General features: G+C 39.4%; 2 protein-coding genes across 2 annotated transcripts in view; one reads left to right on the top strand and one right to left on the bottom strand.

Moving 5' to 3' along the window:
- Positions 1–64: 64 nt before the first annotated feature.
- LOC134675578 (carbonyl reductase [NADPH] 1-like) overlaps positions 65–13,379 on the bottom strand; it is a 37,006-nt gene continuing 23,691 nt past the window's right edge. The window contains exons 2-3 of the mRNA XM_063533879.1: positions 1,012–1,070; positions 65–393 (exon numbers count right to left, since the gene is read on the bottom strand). Coding sequence (XP_063389949.1) covers positions 259–393; positions 1,012–1,070 — 194 coding nt within the window. The 3' untranslated portion in view covers positions 65–258. The remainder of the gene's footprint in view (positions 394–1,011; positions 1,071–13,379) is intronic.
- LOC134675572 (piggyBac transposable element-derived protein 4-like) lies at positions 1,785–4,854 on the top strand. Its single transcript, XM_063533872.1, has 2 exons — positions 1,785–1,996; positions 2,373–4,854. The coding sequence occupies exons 1-2, from the start codon at positions 1,880–1,882 to the stop codon at positions 3,951–3,953; spliced, it is 1,698 nt and encodes a 565-aa protein (XP_063389942.1). The 5' UTR covers positions 1,785–1,879; the 3' UTR covers positions 3,954–4,854.

Below are 13,379 nucleotides of genomic sequence, written 5' to 3'. Positions count from 1 at the left end.
GATCTGTTTCCTTTTAATAAAAAGCTTAATAAACACAAACATTTACATAATTATGAATTTTATTAACAACTTCACCACAGTTATGACAATTATATTCAGAATATTAACCTTTTAACCGCCGTAGACTGATATAATAAGACATACAAAATCAGCCTTATTTCGCCGCGGTCTGATAAATAAGACAGAACTTAGTGTAACTTCATACCGCGACACTAGCACGCTCGACGTAAAATTCTATGGCGGTTAAAAGGTTAAAGTTTAACCTTCCGGCTTCTCCCCGTCCCAAGAGACGATCTTACTGTTATACCACACATACTGTCCCCTGACGGAGTCCCCGGCGTCTAGGGCTAGGAACAGCGGGGCTGAGGCGCCTTCGTCAATGGTCAGCGGGCCCTTAAAAACAAAAAAGTTTTGCTGACTACCATTTAAATTTTGTTCCAGTTATACTCTGGCAAACCCACTACATACATTTTGTAGCAGTCACATAAACTACTATTAAAGCACGAGAGAGCCTCAGAGATGATTTAACAATACCGGCCTCGCCAAGCTTACAATCGCTAACGCTTCGACAACGAAAAGCATTATGTCTCTCTATCACTCTTCCATATTAGTGCGACAGTGACAGTTGCGTTTCGACCGCTACGGAGCGTAAGCGATCGGCATCTTGGCTACGCGGCCTGGTTGGTATGGTGCTATTCATAAATGGGGGGTCTGGACATCGGATGATGGTAGCATAACGTAGGAGAAAACGGGGTCATTCGAAGCATGTTTTAATGAAATCAAATTTGTTTTAACCTAATTTAATTAGTTTTAAGTACCTATGTTGTGTGCCAGAGCAGGGCGTCATGGACTGACTTTATTTAAGATTTACACCTGTTTGATTTTATGTACATGATTATACAATGAATAAATGAAATGAAAAAAAAAAGATTTTAGGGGCGGGGGGAGGTCAAACTCGCCAAATGATGATGACGTAATTTATGGACTAATATAGACAGCCCCTATACTCACTTTGTGAGATGACATGTCTGTAGCCACGTAGCCGGGGTGCACGGCGTTCACCTTTATATCTGTCAACAAGAATCAAATCAAAATAAAGCATTAAAAATTTTTTTTTCGGCAAAAAATTTTTTTTATCATTTTTAAAGTTGCGTTTCTCGGCAACTATTTTTTTCTTTCAGCAATCATCTGATTCTTCTGATCTTTTGGTCCTATTAGGACAGGATCGACAATATAAATTGCCATGTAAAGTTAGTGTGGTCCGACCCGATCTGCATTATCTGCAATTGCTTATTAATCGATTGAAAATTGCAACTAAACTATTTATAGGCAACAAAGGGGTTGAACAAAAATCATCGTCCTATATTCAGGGCAAAGATTGCCAGGTTTCCTATGTAATAATAGACCTATATTTCTAGATTTATAAGATCTAGGTACCGCCAGTAGTTCCTACATCTAGTGATTTAGCTATGACAACAAATTCAGTTACCTATGAATGAGTGACTTACTTCAGTAGAATCTGTGCTAAGATAGATATAAGTAAAAAACCGAAAAATGGGACCTTCTTAACCCCCCTCCCCCCGGCATAGGGGCTACGACCGGGGATTTTTAATAAGTTCACCTCCTAACTAGTCCAAACAAAGTTACGGAGTCAAAAATCGTGTTCCTAGCATTTCCCTCTACAATTTTTTTTGAGCATTCGTTGCCTGATCTAATTTCCGCATGTTTTCGTAAAATCCCTCACAACAGGCAACACCGACGCGCACCTATCATGCGCCAAACCGCGATCGATATCGCCGACAAAACAAACGAACGTCAAACCGAGAACACAATTCCAAATTTAAAATTACTAGAACCGTTTATAGTTCTGAATTTGAAAATGACGGCCATTATGGATGACGATAAGTTTACGGATGAATTGTTAAGAATGATGGACGCGGAGTCACATTTTGAGATGGATGAACTGTCGGAGTCAGATTCTATGTTTGGTTGTGAGGTAGGTTTAATTTGTATTGGAGTCAGTAGAACTCGCTAAATAGGCGAATGTATACAAGTTTTCATTGCGAAAGCTGCACTTTGTGCCCTGTGCAGCTCCAGTATGCATGTTTTTAATACTTCGTTCGTTTAGCGAGTTTTGCATTTGATTGCAGGATCCACTTTGTATGAACTTGCGTACATTGCATTTGGTACAAAAATCATATCTCGACTATCTCGTAGTATACCTACTACGAGTACTACGGCGTAGCGTAGCGTATAGTAATTTGTATTTCCGGTTTTGTAGCAGCGACTCGTAGTAAAAGTGGGATTTAAAATTCATCTCACGTGCGACTTTCGAGTTGACGCATAAACATAACTTTATATTTATTCAGCAGAGCTCCGAAGATGAACAAGACAACGACAACGATCCAACCGACGGCGAAGAAGTCTCCGAGTCCCTGTCCAAGAGAAACTCTGACTTCAAGTGGACCTCCGACAGATTCGAACCCAACGTCGTCCCTTTCAATGAGACCCCCTTCGAAACCGACCCAATACTCATGTTCCAAGAGACAAGGGAAATAGACTACTTCCTACACTACTTTGATCCAGACATTATGCTTCAAATCGTCCAAAGCATCAACCAAACTTACAGAGAATATATCGATGACCAGGAATCCAGCTCGCATTTGAAGAAATGGAACGATTTAACAGTGCCGGAATTCTATATATTCCTCACTTTGTGTATGCTGATGACGCGGAATAAAAGAACTAGGCTGGATGAACATTGGTCGACAGATCATCTCTTGTACTCTCCGATATTTGGTACGCTGATGAACCGCATGAGATTCTCAACATTGCTGTATTTACTGCGCAAACCAACGATGTCCACAGATGTTAACATCATAGATATCTTAATACATCATGCTAGAGCCAAATTCAAAACAGTCGTCACAAGTCCGTCTAAGAATCTATCTGTAAACGAAACTATTGTACCTTTCAAAGGGGTTATGACTCGCCATGACATGAAGAAGACAGGCATAAAACTTTTCATGCTTAGAGACTTGAAAACTAATATAATACATGACTTTACGCTTTATTTCGGTGGAGAGAAAACAGATCAATTTATAATGAATGGATTGAGGGCAACTGAAACGGTGATCGCCAGTTTGTTGAAGGATTATTACAATACTTATAGACACTTGTATGTTGATGAGCGATATACAAGTCCAAGGCTATTCAAATATCTGTATGAGAATGGTATTTACGCTTGCGGAAAGACAACTCAGAAAAAAGCAGGAATGCCCCATTTCATAAAGAACTTGAAACAGTACGAAGTCTCCGTTGGATACTGCCCTCCGCTAACCGCCATTCAATGGCATAGTCACAGACACTACACATACATCTTAACCACCGTCCATAACGATGGAATGCTCCCTTTGAAGAAGAGAGACAAAACGACAGGGAACTTCATAAACAAACCAAAAGCATCCATAGACTATTCAAAGATCATGAACATGAATTTTGCCGATAACTCCGAATTCATGATGTCGACGCACCGGAGTCTATGCCCACTTCACTGGCATAAGAAACTCTTGTTCCACGTCGTGGACATGCATTCGTTGAATGCTTTTAACTGCTGGAGAATGACTAAAGATCCGTATAACAGGACGTCCTACGCTACGTTCCAACTGCGACTTATAAGACAGCTGATCGAAACGTATAACAGCAGTACTATAAGCATAGATCGGCCAGTGAAAAGAAACATTAATAACTCTGTGAACACTTTGCCTGCAGCGGCAGCGCAGCATATGCCGACCAAAGCGGATAAATACCAAAGATGCAAGGTCTGTTCGAAACAAAAGAAACGAAGAGATACTAAACTAATGTGCGCAATATGCCAAGTATATCTATGTGCTTGCCCGTGCTTTCAAATATTCCATCAGGGCTCAACAGCGGAGACAGAGGCATTTTCGTAAGGTTATTACGTTTATTGTGTAGTCTCTCTCGCACTTACTTGTTTTAGAAAGAGATAGATGTGCTTTGTAAATTTAACTAGGCATTCTCTACTGCTTAACTCAGACAACGGTGTGGTTAAAGGTTTGGCTGCGAGCGACTGATTTGTGTTATGCTAAATACGTAAAATTTTAACACTTAAGCTAGATTTAGTCCTAAACTAAGGTAGTAACTTCTACCAGAGTACTAGGAAAGAGAAGAGTCATGGAATGTAAGGGAGCCCATACATTCTACGACTCTTCTCTTTCCGCGCAAACTCTAGAAAAACTACCTTGCCACCTATTGGAGATAAGTGGCTTTAATATATCAGCTTATAAGTGCGGGTCGACTTCATTTTAAAATTAGCGACGCTGATAATTTTGGTCTGCAAAATTTTCCTGCGTCGCCAATTTTATTGTCCTTCAAGGTCAACGTGGAAAAGACCGTCTATAAGCTCATTCGTCGCTTCTGCCTCTTGCGTTTGTACACGTACTCTACTTACAGAAGGTCAATAGAGCACAAGGAGCGAAACTTTCCTTTCTGACTGAGGGAAGAACGTATACAAATACGAGTTTTTGCCCTACGATGTTTCCTCACCAAAAAAATGATATGTCGGTCTTACCCACATTTACCTTATGTGACATAATTTACATAACGGGCTAGGCTGGGAGCGGTAGGCGTAATTTAAAGCGGTCTTCACATTGGATGCGGATCAACACGCCACTCCGGTGTGTGAGGGACATCGCTATACGTGAATAGCGCTGTCTCGCTCACACAACTGAGCGGCGTGCGATGCATCAGTGTGATAACCGCGTAACGATATTATATGGAACAGATTGAGACTGACTTGGATGTAGAATGAGAAATGGTGACGGTTTCAGCCCCTTTCGTTCTCATATATCTCATTAAACCAGCGGTCGGCAACAAGCGGCCCGCGGGCCACATGCGGCCCGCGAGCCTCCCTGGCTATTTTGTATGTAATATTGATAAACAGCAATGTCTGATAAAGTCATAAATATTAACAAAGTGTGGCCCGCGTCAACTTCGGTAACTACTAACTATTTGGCCCTTGGCTATGGCTGCTAAAAGGTTGCCGACCGCTGCATTAAACGAATAATTGCAATTAGTCATAAAACTCATATTTATAGTTGTTAAATTGTTCAGTAAGTATCAAGTGAAAGTTTTACTTTTTCAAGTTTGTTAATAGGAATTTGTTATGTTTGTTATTTATTGTTAAAATTTCATAATGAGAAAGTAGAAACTTCTTAGATGTTATGTTTAAATTTTGTTATTTATTGAAGAATGTTTGGTACCTAGTTGCATAGTGACAAATACTTTACAATATTAGTTGAAAATTGGTTTATAATGTGATATAACTATTGCTTGGTAATTTTGAAATTTTTTAATGGAATGAGAGCTGTCAAATCAGGAGTTTATTTAAGTCAGATGAAGATTGATGATGAAGAAGTTTATTTTGTTTAAAAGCTGATTTACACAAGGTGTTAAGTAGTGTCCGACCGAAACATGTTTTTTTGCCGAAACCGAAACCGAAACCGAATGTTCGGCTTTGGCTCTAGTTTCGGCCGAAACCGAAACCGAAACCGAAACTTTTGTAGACTTGTTAAAGTCGTTGAAAAAATTACATAAAACCCCTTTTATACACATATTATAGGGCTGTCAACACCCAATATCCTTGAAATTGATGTTACTTAAGCAGTTTTTTAAGAAAGTTACTAGAGTTAGACCAAGATAATTCTGCAACGATTTTGATAACACACACAGTGCAAGTGTTATTTTAAACGTCAAAACTTCTATGAAATTATGATGTATAAATAACATTTGCAATAGTTGCACTGCGTATGCTATCAAAATCATTGCAGAATTTTCTTGGTCTAACTCTATTCATTCACCAGTCAAGTTAACATGTAGATACAGGGTCAACCAAAAAACCAACCAAAAACGCGAGCGCGAAATTTTTTGTTGACAATATCGCAAGGCCGGGTACCAATCTTCACCTGGGCCTAAAAGTCCGAAGTGCCCCATTGAGGCGAACTTTCATGCGAAGTCAAAGCCGTGCTTCAGGCTTCAGGATAAGTAGTTGAGCACAGACTCCAACCAATGTCCATTGTATTAAAAAGCGAGACCGCAGGCCGAGCATGGCGCGGCGAGGCCAAAGGCTAAGCTGAAGTAGAGGACATGGGGAACACAAACCAATAGTAAATTGAGGTAAAACCACTGATTCACTCGGAAACAATTAGACAGTGTGTGCGTTGTAGGCATAGATATAAACTATGGATGAGCGCATGCATATGAATTGCCCGTTGCGATCTTCATGTCAGCAAAAAAGCGCCATCTGTTACACACTGCGTACAACTACGTGAGCTCGACTCTCGCGATAACTTTGTACGGGCGTACAAGGCTTGTTAAGTTTATTCGCGGTTTATATCAGAAGAGCGTCGATTAAGTTTATGGTTAATCAAAATTATTTGTTGTATTTGTTGGCGTTGTTTGATATCCGTGTCGTCGACACTGACGCTCCTTCTTACCTCTCAAGACCCGTGACATCTGTACTAAAATCAGCTGAAGACGAAAAACAGAGAAAATATTCCACGGCCTGTGAAATGCGACATGCAACTTTCACACCACTTGTAACATCTGTTGACAGCGTCTATGCACCCCAAATGTCCTCCGTTATAAAACATATGGCAGAAACCATATCTCAACGTTGGAACCGATCTCTAAGTACTGTACTGGGCTGGCTGAGATGCAGGATCAGTAACGCCGTTATACGTGCCACCACCATGTGCATCCGAGGCACACGCCACCGGTTTAAGTCCCCCGCCTGGTGGCTTGGGTTCGACGACGGTGCCGCCCTTCCACACATCGACTGAAACCCCTTTTCTACCCTACCTACATATGTCTTAACCTAACCCTTTGCCTATGTATTACTTATGATTCTCGTAATAAATGCTTTAGTTAACATATTTATTGTATTAAAATGGGCGAACTTATCCTTATAAGTTTCCGTTCTTCTACGTTATTTCGTGATGTCATTATCGTCTCAGGTGGCAATGCAATATTTTAAACATTCGCGCAGCGCGGTGTGCCGCCCTGTGTAAGCCGGCTCTGTCAAGGTCGACAAGTTGGCCGAGCTACTAGCTACAGCAGTACAGTTCGATAAGTACCTCCCGAGCTTTCGCGAGTAAAATGCGGCGAACAACTATTTCTGTTAGTTTCTTGCTTGCAAAACAGGTAGAGTAAAAAAGAAGGAAACAGCAATACAAACTAACTATTTTGGCTCAGTGATCCAAAGAGAATCTTGGCCTCCGAAACGAGAGCGTGCCACCTGTCCACAAATATGATGCAAAAATATAAGTAGGTAATGGAAAGTATTAAATACAGCGATGTGAATTAATCGGTGTTTGAAAATGCGCGCTTTGTTTCTAGCGCTCACCTGTTAATTTTTTTTGAGTTTTACCTACAGTTAATTAAAAACTTTAACCTGACAAGAATTAATATACTAGGTACCTAAGTCAACGAATAAAACAATAACAAATACTTGATCTTGTTATTTCGAATGTTTTTAATAATTATGTAAAAGAAACGGGAACAAACTCTGTAAGACAGACAATAGGTACTTTAATTTCGGTAATTATATCCGGTAGGTAATCAACTAATCATATTTAAGTAAATTTACCTATACAAATCACGCAGTATGCATTTCTACTTCATAATAACTTCCAAAGAGAAATGACGTCCTTACAAGGTTAATGCATTAGCGCTATGACGTACGAGCGAACATTAGTTGCTCGTGAGAATGAAATAAAATTATCGTTTAAAATTGGTTTTAAGCAATAAATAAACCTAATTGGAAATTACTTACCGATGATATGAGATCCCATTTTTTTTCTTATACTTCCTATAATGGTTTTTGCACCCTTTTACAACGCAATAAGGCATTTTTGTGTTATGCTGCGTGACAACTTTCTACTGCGCAATTCGCCACACGACTGAGCGCCGGGGTGTGATAAATGCAAATATCACACCCATGTAGCGGCCCCCTTTTTAGTGCTCGTTAGCCGCGTCCTTACGAAGTAATATATATGTCCATGGTTGTAGGTATTGGGAGCCACTAATGTACAACCAAATAATGCTCAACCCAAGAATGTACAGCCCAATAATAGGCGTCCATGGTGGACGCGTATTATTGGGCTGTACATTCCTGGGTTGAGCATTCTCGGGCCGCGCAATATTGGTCCGGGGCGATAATACGAAGCCACTCTTTTCACAGGGCAATAATGTACGACCCCATAATTCGCGTCCAATAATTTGAGTCCCTTGGCTTTCAATTATTGGGCTGCGCATTATTGGTACAGGTCGAGAAAGCCCGACCCAATAATGTACGACCCAATAATAGGAAGCCAAAAACCAGAGAGATTCTTTTTTTTAAGGGAGCTGTCAAAATTAGTAGGGACGTTCTGACATTAGCTCTTGACAATTTAAAAATAATCGGTTTTTTCTAGTGCCATCTTTCAGTGACATTGACAGTATTGTATTGACACTTGTTGGTTTACAAATACAATAAAATGAATTCTAATAAAAGAAACAGTAGACTCAGTAGAGGTACGAGGTACTGAAAAAATATTAATTAATGGAGAAGCCAAAGTTGGAGGTAAGTGCCGCAATTCAACAACTTAAGCTAAAAAAATCTTCGTGTCCGCATGGTATTCCCTCGTGCGTATGGACTGTACAGCATGGTGCTGGCGGAGCCGCTATGGCACATATTTAACCTCTGTCTCGAGCTAGAAGTATTCCCAGAAATTTGGAAAATTACTTGAGTGATGACCAGTATTGAAAGGTGGATCAGGAGATAAGGCAAGAGGGTTTCGACTTTCGACCGACACAAAGTTTGTACCCCACACTTAATTTTTTTAGACTGCATGAGAGACAGACAGCAGTAAGTATGTAGATTATGAAGGGCACAGATTGAAACCAGCAGTGACATGGCAGTTTGTTCAAAAGAATATCTTGGTTATATTTGACAACCAGTCTGGCCTAGTGGGTGCCTAGCCTAGTGACCCTGCCGGTGAAGCTGATGGTTCTGGGTTCAAATCCTGGTTAGGGAATTTATTTGTTTGATGAGCAGAGCTCGGATAGGGTGAGCTATTTGCCTTATATATGACATAAGACATGTCAAATTATAAGGCAAATAGCTCACCCTATCCGAGCTCTGTTGATGAGACAGATATTTGTATATTGAATAATTATATTGTTGTCTGGGTGCCCACAACACAAGCCTTCTTGAGCTTACCGTGGGACTTGGTCAATTTGTGTAAAAATGTCCCAATATATTTATTTATATTGAGATTGACTGAGAAAACAAGGTGTATGCTACAAGGTGGAGGTTTCTGCAAAACATATTGGTGAGTCCATTAAGACAGCTGTTTATCAGAAAAACTGAGACTGGGTCACTGATCAATGGGTCAAACACCATCAAAAACTACTACTTAAGAGCAAAAAAGTTGTGTTTATGGGGTGGCCCCAGCTCCTCCATGACACCTAGCAGTGTCTTCAGGTCGCTAACTGCCTCCTTCAATGTGCACGGAGTCCCTAGGTATTGGTTCCTGTATACTTCTACCTTCTATCTACAGTGTAGGAGAATATGCTTTACTGTTTCTTCTTCTTCCATGCACACTCTGCACATGGGGCTGTCTGTTTTACCCATATTATGTAGGTGTTTGATTAGTGCAGCGGTCGGCAACAAGCAGCCCGCGAACCTCTCACTTGCACCCCGCGTGCCTCCTAGGCTATTTTGTATGTAATATTGACAAACAACAATGTCTGATAAAGTCATAAATATTAACAAAGTGCGGCCCGCATCAACTTCGGTAACTACTATTTGGTCCTTGGCTGCTAAAAGGTTGCCGACCGCTGGATTAGTCTGTTATGACCTGTGATTAATCCTACTATTTTGCGTAGTTGGTGTGAAATGAAATGAAATGAATGAAATGAAATGAAATAAAAAATTTATTGATAACAATTTGTTACATGTCTTTTTTTCCATATAAGTACTAGTATTGGTCTAGTATTCTATGTGCATATGCCTGTAAACATAATCCAAATTATATAAATAAAATTAATCGTTAAAATTTGCAATATATCGAAATTATTATTAACAATGAGAATGTAATTTATATCGGTACTATACAAATGTCACGCCTGTATTAATTATTAAATTACTAGTGGAATATTAAAAAACTCACTGTAATCGTAAAACGTGTCTGGGTGTTTTTAGTAATATTTTGGTGTAAGCTTGTAGTTTTGTTCTTTGGTCTGCCTACAGGTGTTCATTTTAGTCCAGTACTTATTGTGACACTCTTGGCAGCAGTCCGTCACAAATGAACTACGAGCGGTCGGGTTGAGCTGGAGCGAGGCCAGAGTGGTCGCTGAAGATAGGAAGGCGTGGCGCGAGCTTGTGAAGGCCCTTTGCACCTCTGGGGTGCCTTAGGACAACAACAACTTATTGTGAAGCTGGTTTCTGAACCTTTCCTGGCCAGTTCATCCGCTGCATCGTTTCCTCTTGATCCACTATGCCCCTTTATCCATTATACTGTTACTTTGTTGCCTTCTTTGCTCACTTCAGTGAGGCCTCGATGTCATTCAAGTATGAGTTCCGATGTAAGTTTGTAGCTACCTAGTGCTTGCAGTACTGATTTACTGTCTGACAGTATTAGTATATTTTCTTGTTTTACTTCTCGTCTTTTTATCGCTTTGCAAGCTTCCATTATTCCTACACATTCAGCTTGGAATCCCGTATTGTGTTCCCAGTGTAACCCAGGGGTTTTGAGATGTATATGTTCAGGTCCTCCGAGAAGACACCACATCCGGTCCCTTCATTTGTTTTTGAGCCATCTGTGGATATTCTTAAATTTGTTTGGTATAGTCCTTGTACAAAAAGAAACATAAAACATGAAAGAACACACATCATTAGTACAAAGGCGAACTTATCATGTAATTCATGTATGCGGCACCGCGATATAATACATTCGGTAAAGACACACTGAAAGAAAACGAACTTAAAGATGTTCTTCTGTTCTGCAGGAAAACAAGAAGATTCGAGGAGAATGGTGTGGCACTTAATGCCGCCGGGACAGTAACCTAGCTGCAGCTCCAACTCTAGGGAATTGGGCTGAATGAACGCAACACGTGATCGACAGCCCACCTGCTTCCTGCCGAGCGTCCCTACACTACATCTACATGGATTCGCTTATTCTGCTCTACAAAACTTCTGTAAGTAGAGAATGCACAAGTGCAAGAGTTGAAGGATTGAAAGAGCTTGTCGTCTTACCTGACAGTCTTCCACACATTTACCTTAATTAATTTAAATGATTTTAATAATTATAGTCCTTTTTAGGGTTCCGTACCTCAAAAGGAAAAAACGGAACCCTTATAGGATCACTCATGCGTCTGTCTGTCAGTCTGTCTGTCTGTCTGTCTGTCTGTCTGTCCGTCTGTCACAGCCGATTTTCTCCGGAACTACTGGACCAATCAAGTTGAAATTTGGTACACATATGTAAGTTTGTGACCCAAATATGGACATGTAACGTAAACAAATTAATTTTAAACATGGGGGCCACTTTTGGGGGGTAAATGAAAAAATTAAAAAAAAAATTTTCAAATTATATCATGTTACATATCAAATTAAAGAGCTTATTGTAAGGATCTCAAATATATTTTTTTTATAATTTTCGAATAAACAGTTTAGAAGTTATTCAAGAAAATAGGCAAAAAATGACCATTCCCCCCCCCCCCCCTTTATCTCCGAAACTACTAAGTCTAAAATTTTGAAAAAAATACATAAAATAGGTCTATAGCTATAGATGACAGGAAAACCTATTATAAATGTACAGTCAAGCGTGAGTCGGACTTAATTACAGTTTTAGATCCGACCCCTACGGATTTTTTAAAGAGATTTCAATCACATATTTAATTACACAAACGGGTCTACCGCGATATAATTTCATTGTTTTTACCTTTAATTCCGACGTTTCAGCTGAGTTGCACTAGCTGTGGTCACGGAAAGACTGACGTCCCAACAAACCCACAAACGCCAACCAAACGCGCGTCCAAACGCGGTAGACCCGTTTGTGTAATTAAATATATGTACAAAACGCGAGAGTTTAAAGTGTTACATTTCACTCACGTTTCACATAAAAAATACATTGTTAACAGTGCCGGATTAACCAATAAGCAAAACAAGCACGTGCTTAGGGCACCACGTTCAGGGGGGAGCACCAAAATGCCAGGATTCGGGCCTGGTTCGGCCTAAAAGTAAAATTGCGTTTTTTATATCGAAACATTTTCGCGCTCGCTTCGCTCGCCTTTTCAATAACTTTCTAAGGTATGACAAAGGTGACATTCGGGTGACGACTGCAGCAACATTACTCTGTTGCAAAGTACTGTCAACTTAGTTAAGTTAAATATAGACCTGTTTAAAACAGCCAACGAAGTATTCCTAAGAAATACTAGGAACACTAACAGGCTGGTCATAAATAAAATGCAAAGAACTGCCACTTTTAAGAAAAATTGTTATGCTATGTGTGTCAATATATTTAATAAGTTACCCAACAACATAAGAGAATTGCCCAATAGTAAATTTAAAAGAGCACTTTTTCAATGGCTGCTGTCTTCGACATTTTATTCTATTAATGAATACCTTGTAAATCAACAATCTAGTTTTTAAATTATGTTAATTGAAGTGGTTTTGTTTGAGATAGATACATGATATATTATTATTTCATAATTGACAGTGTATTTTTATTTCTATTGTTGTTGATAATTAATTTGTATTAAACTAGTTTAAGTAGGTTAAGTTAGGTATATATTACACTAAAATTTGCATGCTGCATAGTCAGTTAAGAAAGATGGGACTTAAAAATGTATAATTTTACAGAAACAACTTGTATATAACCTTTTTTATCGCAAATAAAATGATAAAAAATGATTAAAACTTCCGTGATAAAATGATGTGACTGATTTCCATACTAAAAGTAAAAATGTACAACTGTCTATCATATTGCGTTTTTATATCGAAAAATTTTCGCGCTCGCTTCGCTCGCGTTTCAATCACTTTCTTAGATATGATAAAGGTGACATTCGGGTGGCGACTGCAGCAGTATTAGGTAATCTGTTGCAACATTACTGCAACGGCACTGTCAATTTTCGTGATAAAATGATGTGACTGATTTCCATTCTCAGCTGTAATGCGGCATTGAACTTCTCTCAATTTACCAAAAAAAATCAATGTAATCTTGATGACCCTAGGGAGAGGGGGCACCATGGTCTAGAAATGCTTAAAGCATCAAAATATCTTAATCCGGCACTGATTGTTAAAAATTGTGTAATATACG

The sequence above is a fragment of the Cydia fagiglandana genome, chromosome 22, assembly GCF_963556715.1.
Source record: "Cydia fagiglandana chromosome 22, ilCydFagi1.1, whole genome shotgun sequence".
In the NCBI taxonomy this organism is placed as follows: domain Eukaryota; kingdom Metazoa; phylum Arthropoda; class Insecta; order Lepidoptera; family Tortricidae; genus Cydia; species Cydia fagiglandana.
The sequence above is the reverse complement of the archived record's forward strand: the minus strand, read 5'-3'. Positions and strand labels throughout refer to the sequence as shown.

Excerpts from the sequence above, each read along its gene's own strand:
- LOC134675572 (XM_063533872.1), top strand. The coding sequence starts at position 1,880 with ATGACGGCCATTATGGATGACGATAAGTTTACGGATGAATTGTTAAGA. Across the intron at positions 1,997-2,372 it reads ATTCTATGTTTGGTTGTGAG|AGCTCCGAAGATGAACAAGA; the intron begins GTAGGTTTAATT and ends TTTATTCAGCAG.